The sequence below is a fragment of the Gopherus flavomarginatus genome, chromosome 13, assembly GCF_025201925.1.
Source record: "Gopherus flavomarginatus isolate rGopFla2 chromosome 13, rGopFla2.mat.asm, whole genome shotgun sequence".
Lineage (NCBI taxonomy): Eukaryota > Metazoa > Chordata > Testudines > Testudinidae > Gopherus > Gopherus flavomarginatus.
Window position 1 is genome coordinate 28,726,575 of NC_066629.1, and position 22,305 is coordinate 28,748,879.

A 22,305-nucleotide genomic window follows, 5' to 3' on the forward strand; every position below is an offset into this window, starting at 1 on the left:
TTTGTAAAAGGCACAATTAAACCCATTCACAGCACTTTTCTCTGGTTGGCGAGCTGAAGGGACCATTCCCAAAAGCAAACTGATAATTTGTCTTTCACAGGGGTTATGAACTGAAACACTGTGTAACTATGGAAAAAATATATGCCCTAATGTGTGGAGTCCTATAAAATATTAGCACTTACATAGTACTCCTAATCTTCAGTGTACTGTACAGACAGCTGATCCTCACAGCCTTCTGTGGGGTAAGGAGTATAGCTGGGGAAACGAAGGCAGAGGAGCTAAGCTGTTTGCCCCAGTTCAGAGAGGGAATTGGTGTCAGAGCCAAGATGAGAACAGAAGAGTGTCTGGCTGCCATTCCTGTGCTCAAACCACTAGATAATTCATCTGACAACGTAAATTGTAGATTTTAAAACAGATTTTACATTGTGATGTGTGTTTGCTTTGGAGAAGGCCTGAATTAAATGCCTATTGTTGGCAACTTCTCCTAGACATATCAGCAATTTCTTCTTGAAGACTCTCTTCTGTTTGTATTGACGTAGACATTTGCAGAATAATGTTGAACTGAAAATAATGATGAAAAAGAGGAGAAGTTTCACATTTGTGACGTCCCAAGTATTTTCGGACAGAGCCAAAACATGTTTGTGGTGAAGTCACTAGTTTTAAAGTCCAGTTGCAATGCAGCATTATGACCTCCAGCAGCAGTTTGTAGAGAATGGGCCCTGATCCTGGCCAGACTTGGTCTGGGGGGTTGCAAGGGTGGGTTAAAGGGAGTCAAGTAAATGTATAGTGCAAACTTCAATAGGCATGAAAATTGCACCTGAACTCTGTAGTTTGGGGTTCTAGACTTCCCAGTTTTTCCAGCATTGACTAGAGCTCTAGCAGCACTTCCTTTGCTTCCTCCAAGGGCTTAGGAAATAATTGAACCCTGCATCAGCACTTCGGATTCAAAGGGTCTGAGGATAAAGTGGCTCAAGCAAGTACCTTATAACTGAAGAATGGCTGCAGGATTCTAAAGAGATCATGGTTCCACGCTGACTACATTTTGATTTCTCTTGTTAGTTATGGTAATAAACAATCTCCTGAAACTCCAGGCAGGGGAGAGGAACTCTTGCCTTCCCTAAACTCTAAATGGTTTTCTTTCCTCCATGTCCAGGGGATTGGCTGCTACATGTTCCGCATTGATGACTCTGAAGTGGTAGATGCCACTATGCATGGAAATGCAGCCCGCTTCATCAACCACTCATGTGAGCCCAACTGTTACTCCCGTGTAATCAACATTGATGGCCAGAAACACATCGTCATCTTCGCCATGCGCAAAATCTACCGTGGGGAGGAGCTCACTTATGACTACAAATTCCCCATTGAAGACGCCAGCAACAAACTGCCTTGTAACTGTGGCGCCAAGAAGTGCAGGAAATTCTTAAACTAAAACTTTTATGAGCTGTGAGTGAGCCCTGAATGGCCTGGGGCAAACCAAAGTTACAATGCATTTCCTTCCCGCCATTGGGGAGGAAGAGGGGATGACAGAGACAGAAATGAAGATTGACTGGGGCTCAGGGACGTAAGTGATGGCTGCGCTTCTCCGTCGGAGTCCACATCTTCATGTCTCACATGCGCACACTTATCCTTGTGAAAGACACGGACGATCAGAGAAGATCCTCAATATGATTGTTATACTTTTTCCACTGCCCCCCCCCCCTTTTTTTCTCCCTCTCCAGTATTTGTCTGTCATTGTGGGATAGTGAGCGGGAGAGGGGAAGGGTGGATGGATGAGGCAAAACAGACCAAAACCCATATATGGGTCGATGCCTCAGATTTTGTCCTCCTTTGTTGTTTCTGGTCTGTCAGGACTCCGTGACCAGCTTTGCCAGGAATGGCAATGTGGGGTTTTCACTTTCCTTCGCTTGCGGTGTCATAACTTAAAAAAGCCCAGTACTTGACTGAGCTTTTCTTCAGGAGAGAGACTGTATCCCATCAGCCAGCTCAGTGAAGGACGTTCTGAGTGTCTGGTTCCTTCCACCATGCATTTCCAAAACACTATTTGTGAGCAGGCTGGGTCTTCTCAAATTTCTTAGAGCAGCCGTAGGTGGCCCAGTGCATTTCTCTTGGTTGGAGCCTGGGAAGAGTAAATAAGGCTAGGGTAACCTACAGCACCCTGCAAGTGAACCGAAAAGGGTTTCAGTAGCATTTTCCTCTGAAATTCCTGTTTTTGTATAAGAGAATTCCTGGCTATCTTTAGTAAAGGAAGGGGCTGTGTTGGGTTTATGCGAACTGATTACAGTGATTCACTCTTCAGGATTTACACCCCAAAGTGGCAAGTATCAGAGGGGTAGCCGTGTTAGTCTGGATCTGTAAAAGCAGCAAAGAATCCTGTGGCACCTTATAGACTAACAGACGTTTTGGAGCATGAGCTTTCATGGGTGAATACCCACTTCCTCAGATGCATGTCATCTGAGGAAGTGGGTATTCACCCACGAAAGCTCATGCTCCAAAACGTCTGTTAGTCTATAAGGTGCCACAGGATTCTTTGCTGCTTTTTCAGCCCAAAGTGGAAATCCTTGGTAGCAAAGGCCTTGTTTCAGTAATTAAGTCCTTTGTAGAGTAGAAACAACTCTTCTCCCATGTTTCTGCCATCAGAAATGGTCACTCTTCTTTGGTCTCGGGAGCTGAAGGGTTTTCCAGCCACATAGAGATGTGCCTCCCTGCCTCTGAGCCTGTCCAAGCAATGGAAATCCATGAGCGGAGTAGCAGGACCTGCAACTGTCAGAAATGGAGAGCAGTTCTATTAGCCAGCCAGTATTCCCAAACAGAAACTAGCAAGGGCAATTTGCTGAGATTTCAGCTGGAGAAGCTCTGCTCAGGTGGTTTAAATAATGTAGTAGGATAAATGAATCAGGCAAATGAGTGAGTTCTCTAAGCACATCCCTCTCTCTAGATCCATTTCTAGGTTACGGTTACGTCAATCTTCCTTGTAAGACATAGGAATAGGTACCAAAAGGGGAGTATGAAGGCTCAGTAGACATGCAAGGCCAAACACTAACAGTCTGAACATACTCCTTGTAGCATTTAAAAATGTGTTTAGGAAACCTGTTTGCAACTGCCACAGTTAAACCCACCTGAGTGAAATAGTAAATCCATTTAAAAAGCAAAACAGAATGACACTAGTCCTGCTTCAAACGAGATAATTCCCCCCACCTTTTGGATCCAAACAAAATAAAAGCCCCAACCCTGTTAAATTAAGTGATTGGATTTTACTCTGTTCTGTTTACAGTGTAGTATTTAAGGTTTTATAAATGTAAATATATTTTGTATATTTTTCTATGAGAAGCACTTCATAGGGAAAAGCACTTATGACAAGGCTATTTTTAAACAGTGGTATTATCCTAATTTAAGATAATCTGTGTTTATTTTCATAGGATGGTTATAGGAAATATCTGGCTGGACATAGTCTGATCCTTCCTCCAGAGAGAGGGATACTTTTATTTTTATTTTACTTTTAATCTTGTTCTGCCTTGTTGACTTAAGTAATTATTTCCTGGAAGCTTTGGCTGGACCTTAATGATGTTGATTTGTCAAGGGAGAGGGCATGGGGAACAATCACCCAACTCAGGAGGAGTTTGACTCACTGGAACTTTATTTGAGCGTCTGTGTTAACGGTTTTTGGTACAGTTTTCTTACCGCTAGGCAGAAAGAGGCGTGATTCTGCCTTGACATATGCCACTGTTCCATTTATAGAAAGGTGAAGAAGAGGGGGTAATAATTGCTATCTTTACTTTTTCATTAGTTTGTTCAGAGCTCAGAATTAGGAATATGGCAGGAAATACAAATTTTTCCACCTTGCTCTTTCCACTTAAATCTTGCAGAGCAGATGTGTCCTCCCCAGTAATTCACTGATTCTGCCAGGATACTTACTAGTGAGTGGTCCCTCCATCTCTGGAGAGATCACTTGAACTGTTGCCCAGGACTGTGATTGGTAGCAGGGACAGCCAGCTTCCTGTCACTCACTACTGTGCTTCTAAAGCAGCTTCACTGGATCAAGAGCCAGAGTGGGTTTTCAATCTTGGAAAATTCTCAACTCTTCAACCAGAGAAACTTGCTCCTGTGGAAATTGAGCAAAGCAATAGAACCCCAGCCCTGCCTTTGTTCACCATCATTGTTAGGAACAGGTGTAGGATTTGTACCCACCAATGCACTTCTCAGCCCCGAGTGCCTCTCACTTGGAAACATATGAATTTTTCCTTTGAATAGTAAAATTATAATGTACACCCACTCCTCTCATCTGTGCCTGTGGACAGGCCATCTACAAATTGCTGAATTAGCAAATTGAAAGGCTGCTGTGAAACAGCATCAGCAGCCATCTATGGAAATTGGACAGCATTGACTAATAACTCCTTAGCGCTCACCGCCTAGCACTATGTATTTGTGCCATTCAACCCCAGAGACCTCTTCCTCTGACCTGAGAATGAAATGCAGCACTCAGAAGGGTCAGGAATTACTGTTTCCTTTTTTTATTGCACTGTGTGATTTATTATTTTGTAAGACTTTTTGTAAAGGAAAAATCAAAGTCAAAGCTGCACGTGTTACTGAAATGATTTGATGCACTGACAGTTTGGGAATGCACACACACTGAGAGGCCAGAAAGCATGTCTGGGGAAATCTCAGCTCAGCATCCCTAGAGACAGCTCTTCGTGGCAGTGGCGGGGGACAGGTCCAGTGCTGGACACACCAGTGAATTTTAACTTCAGAATGGTCTAGTTCAATCATTTTTCCCCTTCTCCCTCCTGCTGATATCCCTTAATCTGGCAGAGAATCAGCCTCTGCAGCTGACAACAATCCCATTCTTGTCTCTTGCCAAAAATCTGTGTAGCTATCAGCTATTTGATAAGCAAAACTGAGTCCTCACCAGAAATCCACACTAAGAGCATGCTCTGATCAGGAAACACTGCTCCCACAAACCCCCTTGGGAAAAAAACACAAGAAGAGGGGGGAAAAAACAAGTGAAGGAGAAAACAGATGAGAGATACCACCTGAGTCCCTCTGAGAACCGGGCACTAGAAATTTCCTCTACCATGAGGACTGAGAGCGCAAATGGATCAGGCTAGAATGTGGTAGAAGATCCAGCTCACTGAATGCTTTGCTGCTATACCTGTTGTGGCTGCCTTACCTAGCAGCCACTGTGGCCAGTGAAACTGTCTGTAAACCAGAGAAGCTGAATTGTGCTGATCTACAGGCCGGGCCGGGGTCCCCATGGCTCTCCACTTCCATTGTTCTCACCAGTCTATTTCCAGCACAGATGTTTCCAGTCACTTACAATTTAAAACCAATAAAAGGAAGGTGGGGAGAAGCCTTGGCAGCTAGTATTTAAGTTTTCAATGATTCATCTGTAAGAAACAGGCCTATGTGCCCTTTAATCCTGTCCTGCCCAGGCTAATCGTGAGCACAATGCAGCTTCCTCGTATATGAATGTATATTTTATAAGGACTGACATAGATCATGATATCTGAAAATACTAAAAGTCAAACCTTACGGCGTTTATTCTTATTTGTACAAACCAATTTTTTTAAAGGAAAAGCGGGTCATTGCAAAGGGCTGGGTATACTCTTTTTCTTTCATTTTCTTTCATTTCCAAGCAATACCAGGTTCTTCAGCAAGATGGTCTTTGTGCAGAATCATGCCATTCAAACCCATACTACTGGTCCATACTCAACACACTTGCAAGTTTTTTTTATAACTATAAATATGGTATATATAGGAACTAATATAGTAATGCACCGTGTAATGAAGCCTAGTTCAGTATCGGTCCATGGCTTTTAATTCTCTTAACACTATAGATAAGGATTGTGTTACAGTTGTTAACAAAGGCAGGAAAAATAATCAAGCTGTGTACTTCTGGGTTACCAAATGTAAACCAAAGGGGGCTTGCTTGGCACTAGTGTAGAACATCTCAGCTTGAAGAGTGACAGCATAAACGTTCAGGAGCTTGCTGCAGCAATGAAATACTTAGCCCACAGGTTCCCTGCTTGAGGATTTTTCTGACCTTCAACGTTACCAGTCAGTACTTGTACAACTTGTTTTGGGGTTTTTTTTTATTTTTTTTATTTTATTTTATTTTATTTTGGTTATGAATGTTGGGGTACCACCTGCATATAGGGAAAATGTGTTCTGTGCTTTCCTGGTATCTTTTTAACAAGGTACTGTAGCTTTGTCTATCAACCAAGAACTATACTTGTGGTGTTTCTTTTATTAAACTTAACAGTCTCTTTAGTAAATACAGGTAGGTGAATAATTGTTCAAAAAAAAAAAAAAGCTCTACAATGGCAAGGTTATGTTCTAGAAATAATACGTTTCTCGACAACTTATCATGTATAACAGATCTTTTTATTTCTTTTTTTCTTGTGTTCTTCCAAGCTTCTGGTTTAAAAAAAAAAAAGGAAAAAAAAAGAAAAAAGGAAATGTCTAAAGTACATCAGTGTTAACTCCCTGTCACAGGGATGAAGGAATTACTTTAATAGTAAAAAAAAAACAATGCTGAAAGCTCTGCGAAAGACTGAATGTAAAAATAAAAAAGTGTATATAGTTGTAAAAAACAAAAAGGAGTTTTTAAACATGTTTATTTTCTATGCACTTTTTTTTATTTAAGTGATAGTTTAATTAATAAACATGTCAAGTTTATTGCTGCAGAGGGTGACTCTTGATTTACTTTATTTTTAAAAAGCTGGAGAGAAGGTGTTCCAGTGCCGCCATCGCTCAGCCTCATCATATGAATCACCCTTTCTTCAGAAAAGGCACATTGGTATCGTGGCTTCATTGTTACTGTTTGTGTTGTAGTGCCATAGATGTGACTGTTGCGCTGTGAAAGAAATGAGTCCCTGCCTCAAAACGGGATGGTTCTTGCCAGGTAACCTTGAAACATAAGGGCCTGCAGTGATGTCATGAAAGAAAAGTTAGACAGTACAGACGGGGGAGAAAACTGTGCTTGGGAGGTTTGAGGATGGATAGTGTGGAATTCAAGCTTCCTTTATGTTTGCCAGGAGCTGAAGAGGAGTCTCCTGCAGTAGTGTGGCTGGCGCTGTATGAAGGGGTACAAGTGGCTGGGGTAAAAGGTATGTAGAGAGGGAAGAAGCGAAAAACAAGGCAATTGTGAATTGGCTTCTGAAAGCTCTGGGATATTGAGCAGAGTTGCTTATGGAGATGATGGTGCAGGCAGCAGGACTAATGGAGAGTGAGCTTTTGAAGGGTAAGGAAGGAGGCCTCATTCCTTCCAAGTCCTTGATCCTTCATGGTCACAGAACAAGTGAAACACCATTTGTAAAAATCACCCAGGTGTTAAGCAGACCCTGTGCCAAGACTGTGTGTGTACTTTGTGACTTGTGTGTGGGATTGTACTTTGGCATTGGGTAGCCATGTTCTAAGCTCTTCAGGAAACAGAAACATTCACATCTATTCAGCATCTCCCTATCATCTTGGTCTGTGATGCAGAATTAGTTCAAAGCATTATGGAACTCAATGGCAGGAAAGTTAGCGACATTAGTGTAGTCAATATTTATACGCTGGTAGAGCCCAAAGGCCTCCGTTGGGGTTGGGGCTGGGGCTGCATTGCAGGGCACTGCACAGCCAGCCAGAAGTCACAGCTACACTGAGGGGATGCGTATACAACAAACAATCCAATGAATTGGGAGGAATTGGCCCTGCTGGGTTAGTTTCGTGGATGGTGGTTGGCTGGTTTCAGTTGAGGGCAAAGGAAAGAAGTGGAAGAACAGGCCCTGCTTGTCGCCTGTCCAGGAATGCCCTTTGCTGTGGTGCCTGGAGAACCATCCAGAGGGGCATCCTGAGGCGGACAAGACAGTGACAGTGGGGATTTTATCAGGGGTTTTCCTCAGGCATGGAGCCAGCACGGAGGTGTCTGAGGGAGAAACTGCCTCGTGAGCAATGAAGACTGGGAACACTGGCAAAGCGAACACAGGTTGACATCACCATAGGTAAGTAGGTCACCAAGTGGAGTGGGGCAACATTATGAACTGCCTTGAAGGTAAAGACAAGTATCTTTTATTTGATATACAGGTGAAGGAGGAGCTGGCAGAGCGACTTGGGGCCTGACGTCAGAATCCCAAGAATAAGGTCTTGGCAGAAGCCTGGTGAAGACAAAAGGGGAGTAAGGGTGCAGGAGTCCAGGCCAGATGAGGAGAGGGTTCTGTAGCCAAGACATTCAGGGATCCGGGCTTGGACAACAATTTTGGCTGTGTATGCAGGGCGGAAAGTCCGATGCCAGAGGAGGCGTGTAAGAAAACTGTCAAGATTTAGCAATGACCTGAAAGTGCGTCCAGTTTATTTCCATGTCTGTACAGTAGAAACTGGTAGTGCTTTGAGTGGGGCTAGAATCCCTTTCCCTGCCCTCTCCCACACACATCCTGTTACTGATCTCAATACCTGCGATGGTTTTAGTGAGTTCAGCTCACCTTTGACATTTTGAATGTCTGGACCCTGCAATTCCACTGCTGTCCTTGCCTGCAGTTAACAGCCAGCAGGCCCTCTGGAGGCTTTATCTGCCTCTAGCATTCTGCCACTGGCCAAAGGGGCATGTGAACATTAACTTCCCCTGCTGCTCTGCACTGCAGTGCAGTGCCCTCATCTCCTCCCCCACTCCTATTGGCTGTTTTTAGGCCAGTCCCCCACTTGTGTCTCCAGATCTCATTCCTGGCTTGCTAGAGGTGCCTTTTCCTGCCTCCCACTGTGCTGTTAAACATGGCTACAGCCAAGGACAGAGCGATTCTGCAAACGATCTTTAACCCCAATACTCCTTTTGGGGATATCCCTGGGTTAGATGAGGAAGAGGCGGCAGTGGCAATCCAAGGGGAAGGTGAGGTTTGATTCAGCAGCAGTTGTACCTCGGGCGCCTCAGATTCTTGCTGGTAACTAAATGTCTGTGCAGTAGCTGTGATTTACCCTTCCCAGTGGCGGACTTTGCCACTGAGGTGGTGTACACTGGCATTGGTTAATGAAGGGAAGAACTGCCTTCACTGGGAACAATGGCACTGCTGTAATCCAAGAGAAGTCAGTGGAGCTGCACCGGGGAAGAACTAGTCACAGGGATGTTGTGGAATGATCCAGTTTCCCCTGGCAGTAACTGATGGGGCCTTGGAAGCTAGGACAGAACTCACTAGGAGCTGGAAGGAGAGCATGCTGATCTCTAGAAAGACATGCCAGTTGGACTAACTGGACCCTAATGGGACTGGGGCCCTGAAAGCTCTTCTCAGCCCCGGAGGGGAAAATCTCTACAATGCAGACAAAGTGATGCAAGAGAGCTGCCTGCTTGCCTCTTGCTATGCTGCATGTCTGTCACTTAAATGAGAAGAGAACAGCAAGTCCCTGCATCTATTATTCCTTACCAGATAATGGTGCAGCTGGGAATTGGGGGAGGGCCCACAGAGCAGGGCCACAATTACAGAAAGTGGAAGCAAATATCTGCCTGATCACCTCAGCCTGCTTTCTACATTCGGCCAGTTACTGAAGCATCTTTGGGCCTGGCAGACTGTCCTGCCAGGAGCACCAATACAGTTGGTTTGAGTGGTGCCTGTGCAGGCATCTCAGGGCCACGTTGCCTTCCCCCAAACGCACAAAATTGTTATAAATAACCAAAGAGTCTGGCCTGGATCAGAGTGCTGAGTAGATCCCATCGGACCCACCCCTGGGCCAAGCAATCCTGTGGAAAGGGATCATGCAGGAGACAGGGAAGTTCCTCTTCTAATTCATATTGGAGCAGCTTGGACACTTTGGCCTTGGGGCCAGGACCCACGCACTTTGCACTGAGGTTCCTGATCTCTCTTTGGGGCAGCAGGTTTAGGTGAATCTGAATGTGTGTGTGGAAATTAAACTGCATGTTGGATTTAAATGCAGCCTGCTGCCCAGTCTGCATACCTGCCTGAGAAAAGGTGCCTAATGGGGATCTGCTGTCACAACAACCCATGACATGCCTGGGCACCTCTCTCAACCCTTGGTGGATCAGGAAAGCAGAGCCCAAGATTAGCTCAGAGCCCCCATATTAATCCCTGGTTCCGTAGGCTCTTCTGTCCCATGTCTGGTGGTGGTGAGACTCTCTCCCTTCACTGTGCCCTGGTCTGGAACAGGGGATCACCCCCCGTTACCACCACCACCCCCAAGATCGGTGTCTGCCCAAAGCGCTGCATAAATGAGGCTTTTCCTTTATACATGTCACAGATGGAGCTTTCGCCTCAGAGCTGCTGGAGCAAGTCAAAGACCTGGAGCTGCAGGGGGTTTTGGCGGCTGAATCGGGAGATGTGAACACGGCCCTTGAGAGATTCAGCCAGGCCATTCAGCTCCTTCCAGAACGAGCCTCATGCTACAACAACCGTGCTCAGGCCCTTCGTCTCCGAGGGGATGTGGCAGGTAAATTAGGGGAGTCATGCCCATCACACCTGGGTTGGCAGTTACCTTGGGGAGGACTGCAAACAGATGGTCTGACTGGTTCTAGGGGTGACTGGGCCAGGCGTGGGGTCTGATGTGCAGCAATGCAGTCACAGCACAACATATGTGAATAGCACACAGTAGAGAAGAAGGTTCTAAGCTCAGCATCGGGAGCCAAGAACTCCTAGGTTCAATCCTGACTTGGTACCCAATTTTTCATGTGATGTCCATGTGACCCAGGACTTTCCTTTGTGGGTCCTGAAATGCCCATTTTTTTGGTCCTATTGTTTGTTCCAATGTGTAGTAACACTGGGTAGAATTTGCTCTGTATTTACCAGGAACACGCTTTCAGGGTTATGAACGGGGTTTGGAGTGGAGTAGGATGAGTAAAGATGCAACTGGAGGTGCATGGGGCTCACAGTCAATGTTCATGATTCTTGGTCCGTGTTCCATAATAGATACATTCAGAACAAGTTACCGTGAAAATCTCTCCCCTCTGAAAACCTGCCCATGCTGTGGATGGGTCAGGAGCTGGTGCCCAGCATAGAAAATAGGCGCTTTTTTGTCTATTGAATGAACATTTCATGACCCTAAAACAAGTCCTCACGAAAGGACACTGTTGTTTTATTTTGAAAATGTTGTTCCAGCATCTCAGCTCTGAGATCTCCTCCGAGGATGGCTCTGGCCACTCTCATGTGCCCCATCTGTACGAGAGGGATAATACTTTGCTCTTCCAGCAGAAGGCAATGGAAAGTATCTAGTGCTGTGAATAGTAATCATGGATCTGAACCCCCAGAAGCCCACAGCTGAGTTCCAGCACATTACACTGACCAAGGGCAGACAGAGTTCACCCTTCTTCCTTTCTGCCTGCTGTCTCCACACAGGTGCCCTGCAGGACCTGGACACAGCCCTGCACCTGAGTGGGGGCACAGGCCGGGTGGCATGCCAGTGCTTTGTACAGCGAGGTCTCATCAGTGTGTTGGAGGGGCACGAGGATAATGCCAGGCAGGATTTTGAGCAGGGAGCCAGACTGGGTAGCGCCTTTGCTCAGCACCAGCTGGTCCTAATGAATCCCTATTCAGCGCTCTGCAACCAGATGCTGTTGGAAATGATGAGGAAGCTGCAGAACCCAGACATCCAGGGAAGCAACTAGAGCCCATCTGTCCAGGCAAGGGGTCAGCTGGGATTGTTCTGGGGGAGAGGGTTGCTAATGAATCATTCTGCTGGGCCAGGCAGACGGGATGCCCTCCACCTACCCCACATAGAATCCTGAGCTCTCCACTGGGGCAAGGGTAGCCCAGATCAGGGGTTCTCAACCATTTTCTTTGAGGCCCCCCCCCCCCTCCAAAATAAAAACTCCATGGTCCAACTGTGCCAGCACAACTTTTTCTGCATATAAAAGCCGGGGGCTGGCATTAGCAGGTAGCAAACAGGGCAATTGTCTAGGGCCCTGTGCCACAGGGGGCCATGCAAAACTAAGTTGCTCAGGCTTCAGCCACAGGTGGTGGGGCTCAGGACCCTGGGCTGCAGTCCTATGCAGCAAGGCTTTGGTTTTCTGCCCTGGGCCCTAGAAATTCTAATGCCAAACCTGCTTGCGGCCCCCTGGTTGAGAACCACTGGCCTAGATCGGTGCATCCTGAGCAACGCCCAGATGTTTGTGGGGAAGTTTGTCTTTTGCAGAGCCTGAGGCATCTCAGTCCTGGCAGCCTCCACTGGCCTGGCACAGAGCATGATCTGCAGTGTCTTTGTCACAGGCTGGTTCCCAGATGAGGCTTCCAGGCAGGTGAGGCACCTGGCAGGGACTCCCCAGGAGCTGGGCACCGTGTACAAACCAGCACAAACCACTTCCTCCCCAGAAGCATTTGTCATTTGTGGTAAAGCTTTAGAACCTCCTGAGTGGATCAGCTGGATCAGAATTGCACCATATTCCGGACAGGCCTCTCCTGCGGCCGTTTCTCACGCTTCCCTGCTTCAGAGAAGAGCTGACGCTGCCTCACCTTGGGCATTGTTCTTCCCTGTCACAAATAAACTCTGTAGTTTGACTGGTGATTGGCTCCAGTTGTCCTGGTGTAATCCATGTTCTTTCTACTTTTAGATGTAAGTAGTAATGAAAGAGTGCTCAGAAAAACCCCGCCCCTTCCGGTGTCCCTAGCAAATGTAGCCATTGGGTTCTTCTGTTCACATGTCACTCAGCTCAGCTGGGGCTGAACTAGACTGGCCTAGGCTCAGTAACAGTAGCCCACTAGGCAGTGCACTGGACAGGGTCTTTGGAAACAGGATTCGTTTCCCTGCTCTGGTCCTGACTCACGGTGGGATCACGGGCCAGTCACTTAGTCTTTATGCCTCGGTTCCTTCATTGGTGTGGCTTGCCTTTTTAAACGGTTGGCGTTTCTGAGGCAGGAACTCTCTCAGTGTGCACATTCAGCACTTAACTCGATGGAGCCTTGATCCTGACTGGGCCTCTCTGTGCTCCTGTTAGATTGTGGTTTGTGTACTGATTGCTTTCCTACTGCTTTAACTTGATTGCACTCCCTCTCCGGGCTCAGCATGATGCTGCTGTGTTTAGGGCTCCAGGGCTGACGCCCAGGGCCTGTCTAACCCCCAACATTTCCCATTTGAAATCATGGCAAACACCCCTCTTGACGGGCTTTTTTTTAACCCTCTTTTCATTTTGTTTCCGAAGGTAACTTCTAGTTCTAAGCTGGGTCAGAATCAGGTCCATCCTAGCCTGCAGCAGGGCTCTAGGATTGTCAAAGGGCATTTTACGTAGTAACGGTGTGCGGTAAAAATCACAGTAGAACCACTTCATCCGAACTAAGCGTTCACACGAGCCCGCGGCCCCCGGTGAACCGAGCCGGTGCGGATTGGTGCTCAGGCCGGGCCCTTTGGCTCCACCCTCCAGCCAATGGGGTTCGCGGCCACGCTGCAGCGCCGGCCCCAAGCGAGGCTGGGACTGCAGCGGCCGGGCGCGGAGCCAGGGCCTGACAGGTCCGCTCCGCTCTGCTCGCGTCGGGCTGCTGGAGCCGGGCCGGGGGGCCGCGCGCTCTGCACCGCCTTGCCGGGCTGGGCGGCGCGTTGCCTGCGGCCCCTGCAGCGCCCCCAGGTAAGTGGCCGCCGCCCTGGGCGAGCCTCCCCCGGCAGGGGCCGGGGCATCGGCTGCAGCCCGCGCGCACCCCGGGCTCCTCTGCGGCAGGTGTCCTGTGGGCCTCCAACCCGTGTGTGTGTGCCCCCTGCATGCCCGTGTGCCCCCCCATGTGTGCACCCTGCCTCTGTGCCCCCTTGTGCCCCCCCATGCGTGTGCGCCCTGCCTGTGTGCCCCCTGCATGCCCGTGTGCCCCCCATGTGTGCACCCTGCCTGTGTGCCCCCGTGTATGCGCCCTGCCCGTGTGCCCTCTGCATGCTTGTGTGCCCCCCCATGTGTGTGCGCTGCCCGTGTGCCCCCATGTGTGTGCGCCCTGCCCGTGTGCCGCCTGTGTGCCCCCATGTGTTTGCCCCCCATGTGTGTGCGCCCTGCCCGTGTGCCCTCTGCATGCTTGTGTGCCCCCCATGTGTGTGCGCTGCCTGTGTGCCCCCATGTGTGTGCGCCCTGCCCGTGTGCCGCCCGTGTGCCCCCATGTGTGTGCCCCCTGCCCGTGTGCCCTCTGCATGCTTGTGTGTGCGCCCTGCCCATGTGCCCCCTGCATGCCCGTGTGCCCCCCATGTGTGTGCACCCTGCCCGTGTACCCCCTGCATGCCCGTGTGCCCCATGTGTGTGCGCCCTGCCCGTGTGCCCCCATGTGTGTGCGCGCCGTGCCCATGTGCCCCCTGCATGCCCGTGTGTGCCCATGTGTGTGCCCATGTGTGCCCATGTGCCCCATGTGTGTGCACCCTGCCCGTGTGCCCCCCCATGTGTGTGCACCCTGCATGCCCATGTGCCCCCTGCATGCCTGTGTGTCCCCCATGTGTGTGCGCTGCCCGTGTGCCCCCTGCATGCCTGTGTGCCCCCCCATGTGTGTGCCTCCTGCATGCCTGTGTGTGTGCGCGCCCTGCCTGTGCGCCCCCTGCATGCCTGTGTGCCCCACGTGTGTGCGCCCTGCCCTTGTGCCCCCTGCATGTGTGTGCATGGGCAGACGCACTGCACTGTTCACCTGGCTAACACCTGGGGCAGTGATCACCCCCTTGCTTGGCCACACAGGCAACAGACCCAAGTTCACTCTCTCCATGGCCCTCAGGTACCATCTGACTCTCTCCTAGCGCTGGGGCACTGATGAAACTGAGGACCCAACGAGAGCACAGATGGGGCTCACCAGGAACCTGGCCGGCTGTGGTGCTGCCCTCTCCCACCTGCTGCTGCTGCTGCTGCTCCACATTGAGGCGCTGGTGCATTCAGGTAAGGCCCTTGCGTGGAGGAGAGTCTCCATGCCCTGGGGGGTGCTGGGCAGGCCTGGGCCCTGTGCATGGAGAGTTCATGCTGTTCTGGGACTGGACTTGCCCCCTGCCTCCATCCCAGCTTGAGGGGCCCCCTGAAACTGAGCGAACAGGCACCGAACCTAGGTCTCTGCCTTGGCTGTGAGGCAGGAGACTCCTGGTGCCTACCAGACTCCTTTACCTGGTCTGCTGCAGTGTTCTCCAGCAGCTGCCTCAGCCAGCTCAAAGCAGCCCTGCTTAGATTCAGAGCCTCCAGAGACTTGGTCCAGCTGGCTAGAGCCTGCTTCTGTGTTAGTCAAATGGATCCCTGGAGTGTATGGAGTGGGAGGGGGGGCATAGGATGAGCTCCTGGCTCAAGTGTGCTGCTTTGATGGCTTTTCGTCCTGATTCCCTGGCAGGGCTGGGGGAACCAGATCCCAAGATTAACGGGCAGTCACTGTTGGTGAGCACCATGCAGGAGGATGAGAGCCGGGACTTCACCTGCCAGGTGGACAGCTGGCAGGCCGTGCCCATGCTCACCTGGTACCTGAACGGCAAGAAGCAGGAGACCAATGGTTCCACAGTGTTGACCACCTTGGCTGAGGCCTTTGAGCAGAGCTCCAGCACTTTCACAGTTACGGCACAGCGCGCAGACAGGGAACTGAACTGCTCACTGATTGACCCGGCCTCTGGCAAGATCTCCAACGCCTCAGTGCTCCTCAACGTGCAGTGTAAGGGCTGGCTCCTTGGGCTTTGCCAGGGCTCCTGCTCCTTGTGGGCCAGGTCCTTTGTCCGGAGAACTCATTAGGGGAGAGACCAAGAGGCAACCCTCCCCACAACACACACCTTAATCCCAGCTTGCAGCCCCTCTGCTATTCTAGCCGTGCCCCCTCTTTCCCTCTACAGCTCTGCTAATACCCCTTGATTCCAAGCCATGGCCCTGGCTAGTCCAGCCCTGCCCCTTCTCTCCTCCTAAACTCTGCCTGTGCCCCTCCATCCTGACCCTATTATTCCAGCCCTTCCACTTTGCCCCCAGCTTTGCTGCTGCTCCTCAGTCCTGGCTCGCACCCCAAGCAGAGGCAGCTGGTCATACAGAGCTCTGAGGTGGACACAGTACCCTGGGCTCCACCAAATGTATTTTGCTGGAGATCTGAGGAAGGGTTGGGCTAAGCTCCCCTGAACAGAGAGGCTAACAAGGCCCCTCCTGCACTTTCTCCAGCCAAGTCCCAGGCAGTTAGACATGATGGAATGGGAGAGGCTTCCTTCCCATCCATGCTTGTGTGTCTGGACCAAGGAGACAGCCAGAGCTGGGGCTGGACTGGAAGGAGTTAATTGTGCAGTGCCCTGGATGCCCTGGCCAGTTGCAGGGAGGCTGTCTCTCATTAGCAGCTAATTTGGGCTCTCAGGAGCTCTGTGCTGCCAGCACCTGAGGGATTTGAGCCCTGCACCTTGTAGTCAGATGTGCAGAGAACACAGGACACTGATCTGAATCTGGTACTAATGATAACGAAGCCTCCTCCTTAAAGTGCTGCACAAACATGAAATTATGGGTTTTCCCTCCCATCGCTGAGACAAGAGACCAAATTCAACTCTGGCAGAGGAACCCTGCCCCTCAGCTCACAAGCCCCTGCTCCCAGCCCACAGCTGGAAGCCGTGACCCCCAGATCCCTGCTCTAAACACTACACCCCACTCCCCGTCCTCAGCTGACTTTGCTGCCTCTCCAGGGTCAGCATTCACTAGGTTCAAGACCAGGGACCAGCTTTGTCTTATACACATTTGGTTTGTGTCCCTTCTTGCCTAGTTAAACCGGAGATTGTGACGATGAACGCCAAGTATCAGGAGGCCAAGGACCCAGGTCTCTTCATGGTTCTCTTCGTCCTGGTGCGGGCCAACCCCCCAGCCAGCATCACCTGGATAGACCAGGATGGGCACGTGATGGTGAATACGTCCGACTTCCTCATCCTGGACACCAAGAGCTACCCCTGGCTGACCAACCACACCGTGCAGGTGCAGCTCAGTAGTGTGGCCAAGAACTTCTCTTTCACTGCTGCCAACAACGTGGGCATAACCAACTCCTCCATCCTGCCACCGGGTAAGTGGGACTCTCTGGGCGTTGGGCACTGAGGTGGAGAGCGTTGCAGAATCAGGGCCCTTCCCCCACATCTCATCTGTGGCGATCCACAAATCCAGCAAGGGTGGGAGAGGCTGCAGCCCATGCAAGCAGGACTGTGGGGCAAGTGCCTGAGTGAGGGGATGTCCATGGTGGAACTGGATGTTCTGAGAGCTAGTGAGGATGGACACATCTTTCCTATTACTGCCCTGTAGAGGAGCTGATACTCCTTTATCTCCCCAATATGCACACCCCTGCCCTGGGGCAGGATTAGAGCCAGTGCCTCCTGGAGGGGAAAGCCCTGTATCTTACTTCCTCCCCCAGAAAGCATCTCTGTTTTGTGAGAACAATTTTACAGAGGAGCCCAGCTGTGCTTGACGCTCCCTGCTCCACTTTGGGGGAACTGGGTAGTGAATGTAGAGAGTCATGTTATCCTTCTGAGGCGCAGTGTCCCAAAGCTGAGAGTAATTATGAGCCAAATCAGCTGAGAGGAAGAAAAAATGTGAATGATAGTTGGGAATACGTTCACACCTTACTAGATGCCTAGAAGCCCACATGGAAGAACACCGTGTAGGTTAAGAAACCGACCTGGTTTAAACCAGGTTTAAACCTGATAACCTTTAAACCAGGTTTTTTAACCAACATGGTGTGTTCTTCCTTGTGGGCTTTTAGGCACATATATAAAACACATGGAAGAAAGGGGAAGTTAATAATAAGGATTATAAATCAGAAGTTAAGAATTGTTGAAAATTAATAAGGGAAGCAAAAGGACACAACTCTGCTGGCCACAGATTTCTCCTTAGGGACTTTTAAAAATATATTAGGAATAAAAAGAATCCTAACAATTGTATCAGTCCACTGCTAGATGGAAATAGTAAAATTATCAGTAAGAATGCAGATAAGGCAGAAGTGTTCAATAAATATTTCTGTTCTGTATTTGGGGAAAAAACAGATGATATAATCTCATCACATGGTGATGATAATACTTTCCATTCCACTAATATGTCTGGAGAGTGTTAAACAGAAGCTAGACATTTTTAAATAATCAGGTCCAGATAACTTGCATCCAAAAAATTTTAGTAAGCTGGCTGAGGCGATCAGTGAACTATTTTTGTTTATTTCCAATAAGGCTTGGAGCACTGGGGAAGTTCCAGAAGACTAGGAGAAAGCTAATGTACCAATTTTTTAAAAAGATTAAATGGGACAACCCAGGTGATTGTAAGCCTGTCAACCTGACTTCGATCCTGGGCAGGACAATGCAGTGGCTAATATGGGACTTGGTTAATAAAGATTTAAAGAAGGATGTAATTAATGCAAATCAACATGGGTACATGGAAAATAGATCCTGTCAAATCACTTGATATCTTTTTTTGAGGAGATTACAAATTTGGTTGATAAACGTAAAAGTATTGATGAAATAGACTTCTGGAAGGCATTTAACTTGGTACTGCATAACATTTTCATTAAGAAAAGTAGACTATAAAATGAACACAGCACAGTAAATGGATTAAAAACTGGCTAACTGATGGGTCTCAAAATGTAACTGTAAATGGGGAATCATCATCAGCACTGTGTGTTTCCAGTGGGGTCCCGCAGGGACTGGTTCTTGGCCCTATGCTGTTTAACACTTTTATCAATGACCTGGAAGAAAACATAAAATCACTGATAAAGTTTGCAGGTGGCCTAAATATTGGGGGAGTGGTAAACAGTGAAAAGGACAGGTTACTGAATCAGAGTGATCTGAATTGCTTGGTAAACTGGGTGCAAGCAAACAAAATATACATTTTAATAGGGCTAAATGTAAATGTATCCATCTAGAAGCAAAGAGTGCAGGCCATACTCACAGGATGGGGGACTCTAGCCTGGGAAGCAGTGACTCTGAAAAACACTTGGGAGTCATGGTGGATAATCAGCTGAACATGAGCTACTAGTGTGATGCTGTGGCCAAAAATGTTACTGCGATCTTGGCATGCATAAATAGGGGAGTCTCGAGCAGGAGTAGAGATTAGTTAATCTTTGTGTTTGGCACTGGTGCGACAACTGCTGGAATCCTGTGTCCAGTTCTGGTGTCTGCAATTGAAGGGGGATATTGATAAATTGGAGAGAGGTCAGGGAAGAGCTATCAGAATGATTAAAGGCTTAGAAAATGTGCTTTATAGTGATAGATTCAAAGAGCACAATTTATGTAGCTTAGCAAAGAGACGGTTAAGGAGTGACTTGATTGCAGTCTATAATATGTACATGGGGAGCATATATTTAATAATGGGCCCTTCAATCTACCAGAGAGAGGTAGAACAAGATCCAAGGGCTGGAAGTTGAAGCTAGACAAATTCAGACTGGAAATAAGATGTCCATGTTTACCGGGGAGTGTAATGAAGCACTGGGACAATGTAGCTGGGGTTGTGGTGGACTCTCCATCGCTGCTCTGGGAATTATTTGGGGGAAGTTCCCTGGCCTGTGTTATAAAGTCAGACTAGATGATGGCAGTGGCCACTCCTGGCCTTGGAATCTGTGAACCTGTGATGGGGGAGCCATAGAAGCCATATGGGAATGGCTAGTGAGCGCAGCCCAAGGGAGGCGTAGGCCTGTGTGTGCTGTGTCTAGAGGTCTCTAATGCGGGTGACTGGCTCTGGTGCAGGTCTCCTGGATACCCGTGTGGAGCTGCCCCTCCTGGCTGTCACTGTTGGAGGAGCCTTGGTACTGGGAACTCTCCTTTGCCTCAACACCCTCATCATCTGTGTCGTCTGCAGGAAGGGGAAGGCGGTGTCAGGTGAGAGGGATGTGTCCTTGCACTGCCGGTGCCCTGGACACCAGGGCTGTTCTTTGGGCCTGGGAGTGCTCCCTCCCCCACCCACTTGGGTCACGTGCCCCTGCCGCACCCAGCTCTGTGGAAAGGCTAGGATGTCAACTTTGGCCCTAACACTCTCTCTCCTTTGCCAGGGCTCTCTGGACCTACGCCACTGCCACAGAGGTAACCCACCCCTGCCCCTCGCTGTGGGGTCTCTGTTCTGACAGGACTTGGTGCAGGGGTAAAAGTGCCTTATTTATCCCCCTCCCAGAACAGCCTGAAGCCTGCACTCACTGCCCCCATGCACCTGTGCCTGCCTCTTTAACCCCTTCACTGCTTTGGCATGTGCAGTCTTTGGGAGGGTCTGGGGCCACTAGAAGCACATGAGGATTGGCTGAGCTCGATGTGGTGGCCCCTGGGGATGGGGTAAGTTTGGCATTGTTGCAAGGTGCCAGATTCACAGTACTGGAGATTGGAGTCTTCTATTCCCAGAGCATGGGCAGCCTGGGCACCCACACCCTGCTGTCTTGGAGACCTTGTGTAGGGGGGACGAGGAGAGTCCTATGTGGCCAGCTGGGGCTGTAATTTGAGCCCTTGGGAGCTAGACTGATTCCTGCCAACTCACTGCACAGAGGGGCCCCAGCTGCTATCTGTGGATAGTGTCCAGTGCCTGCCAGGCGGGCAGGGCTCCCTATACAGACCTCCCCCCCTCGAGCAGCGCTGGTTCCATGGGACACGGATGTAGCAGCAGCAGGGGCTGAGGGCCAGCCCAGCTGTGTGTTCCAAGGCCCTGCCAACCCGCCCGGATTGAGCCAAATCTACCACCACATAGGCATGAACGGGCGGGGGGGGGGCAGAGCCTCTGGGCAAGTGGCCTGCACTGCAGTATGTGCTGTGCCACTGCAGGGGCTATTGCAGCCATTCAGTCTTCATTCTTGTTGCAGTGATTCCAACAACCTGAAGCTGAACAGTGTGCGACTGCCACGAGAGAACATGTCCCTCCCGTCCAACCTGCAACTAAATGACCTCACGCAGGAGGCCAAAGGTGTGTTCCTTACCAGAACCGGGCAATTCAGAGGGATGTCCCTTCTGAGGTGGGTGCAGCTGGATATAGCAGACGGGGTGGGATTTCCCATTGACCCAGTGTGAGCCTTTCCCCGGGACTCCTTTCCTCCATCTGTCCGGGGCAGCGGCTTCCCTTTTGATTGTTGGTCTGTACTCTGGACTGGGATTGGACTGGTATCCCCAGCTAGGGGAGTCCCAGCTCTGATGGGGGCAGTACAGATGTGGATACAATGCATCTGATTCCTCCTCACTCCAAACACCTTCCCCTGACAGCCAGCCATGGAGACACAGGAATCCAGACCGAGCGGAAAGACGATGCCCTGTCAGAGCCAGAGAACAGCCTGGGCCTTGGTAACAGAGGTAACGAGTCTGGGCAGCCCTCTAGGGGCAGGGAGTGGATCTGGGAAAGGTGGTTCCATCCTGTGATGGACTAGTGCAAATGGCTCATTACTGGGTGCAGTGTCAGCTCATCATTCTGGGATGTACTAGCAGGAGTGTTGTAAGCAAGACACAGGAAGTAATTCTTCTGCTCTACTTCGTGCTGATGAGGCCTCAACTGGAGTATTATGTCCAGTTCTGGACACCAATTTCAGGCAAGATTTGGAGAAAGTCCAGAGAAAAGTAACAAAAATGATTAAAGGTCTAGAAAACATGACCTATGAGGGAAGACTGAAAAAAATAGGGTTTGTTTAGTCTGGAGAAGAGAAGACAGAGAGGACATAATAGTTTTTCAAATACATAAAAGGTTGTTACATGGAGGAGAGGTTAATTGTTGTTCTTGCCCTATACTCAGAGCAATGGACTTAAATTGCAGCAAGGGAGGTTTAGGTTGGACATTAGGAAAAACTAACTTACTGTCAGGCTAGTTAAAGCATTGGAATAAATTGTGTAGGGAGGCTGTGGAATCCCATCATTGGGGATTTTTAAGAACAGGTTGGACAAACACCTGTCAGGGATGGTCTAGCTAATACTTAGTCCTGAGTGGACTGGACTAGATTACCTCTCAAGATCTGTTCCAGTTCTATGATTCTATAATGCAAGAACTAGTGGTTCACTGAATGAAAAAAATAAATAGGCAGGAGGTTTAAAACAAACTAAAGGAAGTATTTCTTCACACAATGCACAGTCAACCTGTAGAACTCTTTGCCAGAGGGTGTTGTGAAGGCCAAGACTAGATAAATGCATGGAGGACAGGTCCATCAATGGCTATTAGGCAGGATGTGCAGGGAGGGTGTCTCTAGCCTCATTTGCCAGAAGCTGGGAATGGGCGATAGGGAATGAATCACTTGATAGGGGGAGGGATAGCTCAGTGGTTTGAGCATTGGCCTGCTAAACCCAGGGTTGTGAGCTCAATCCCTGAGGCGGCCACTTAGGGAACTGGGGTAAAAAATCTGTCTGGGGATTGGTCCTGCTTTGAGCAGGGGGTTGGACTAGATGACCTACTGAGGTCCCTTCCAACCCTGATATTCTATGATTCTGTTCTGTTCATGCTCTCTGGGGCCGCTGGCATTGGCCACTGTTGGAAGCCCGGAT

The 22,305-nt window shown here is 49.3% G+C and overlaps 4 protein-coding genes across 13 annotated transcripts in view; 3 read left to right on the forward strand and 1 right to left on the reverse strand.

Moving 5' to 3' along the window:
* KMT2A (lysine methyltransferase 2A) overlaps positions 1 to 2,107 on the forward strand; it is a 52,235-nt gene extending 50,128 nt beyond the window's left edge. The window contains exon 35 of the mRNA XM_050922144.1: positions 1,154 to 2,107. Within this exon, the coding sequence (XP_050778101.1) occupies positions 1,154 to 1,429 (276 nt within the window). The 3' untranslated portion in view covers positions 1,430 to 2,107. The remainder of the gene's footprint in view (positions 1 to 1,153) is intronic.
* A 5,185-nt stretch (positions 2,108 to 7,292) lies between these two features.
* Positions 7,293 to 12,272, forward strand: TTC36 (tetratricopeptide repeat domain 36). 4 transcript variants are annotated; one of them, XM_050922105.1, is made up of 5 exons: positions 7,293 to 7,979; positions 8,062 to 8,278; positions 10,216 to 10,404; positions 11,307 to 11,590; positions 12,177 to 12,272. In XM_050922105.1, exons 2-4 carry the CDS (start codon positions 8,263 to 8,265, stop codon positions 11,573 to 11,575), a joined length of 474 nt encoding a protein of 157 aa, XP_050778062.1. In that variant the 5' UTR covers positions 7,293 to 7,979; positions 8,062 to 8,262; the 3' UTR covers positions 11,576 to 11,590; positions 12,177 to 12,272. The 4 variants fall into 4 exon arrangements, with proteins under 4 accessions (XP_050778062.1, XP_050778063.1, XP_050778059.1 ...); XM_050922106.1 differs by having other exon boundaries at positions 7,293 to 8,857; XM_050922102.1 differs by having other exon boundaries at positions 7,293 to 8,278.
* The window catches only part of TMEM25 (transmembrane protein 25), a 31,306-nt gene continuing 20,809 nt past the window's right edge, over positions 11,809 to 22,305 (forward strand). For 2 of the 7 annotated variants that reach the window (XR_007769229.1, XM_050922090.1), the window contains exons 1-8: positions 11,809 to 12,519; positions 14,656 to 14,791; positions 15,228 to 15,539; positions 16,611 to 16,901; positions 19,558 to 19,689; positions 19,860 to 19,890; positions 20,652 to 20,752; positions 21,046 to 21,132. Coding sequence is in view for 6 of the 7 variants with exons in the window: in XM_050922090.1 (XP_050778047.1) it covers positions 12,499 to 12,519; positions 14,656 to 14,791; positions 15,228 to 15,539; positions 16,611 to 16,901; positions 19,558 to 19,689; positions 19,860 to 19,890; positions 20,652 to 20,752; positions 21,046 to 21,132 (1,111 nt within the window). In the remaining variant the exon portion in view is untranslated. Of the gene's footprint in view, positions 12,520 to 13,447; positions 13,526 to 14,454; positions 14,792 to 15,227; positions 15,540 to 16,610; positions 16,902 to 19,557; positions 19,690 to 19,859; positions 19,891 to 20,651; positions 21,139 to 22,305 lie in introns of those variants that run through there. The other 5 variants (XM_050922093.1, XM_050922094.1, XM_050922095.1 and 2 more) reach the window with 5 other exon arrangements.
* IFT46 (intraflagellar transport 46) overlaps positions 17,832 to 22,305 on the reverse strand; it is a 48,005-nt gene continuing 43,531 nt past the window's right edge. Inside the window, exon 14 of the mRNA XM_050922096.1 lies at positions 17,832 to 18,560. The gene's annotated coding sequence lies outside the window, so the exon portion shown is untranslated. The remainder of the gene's footprint in view (positions 18,561 to 22,305) is intronic.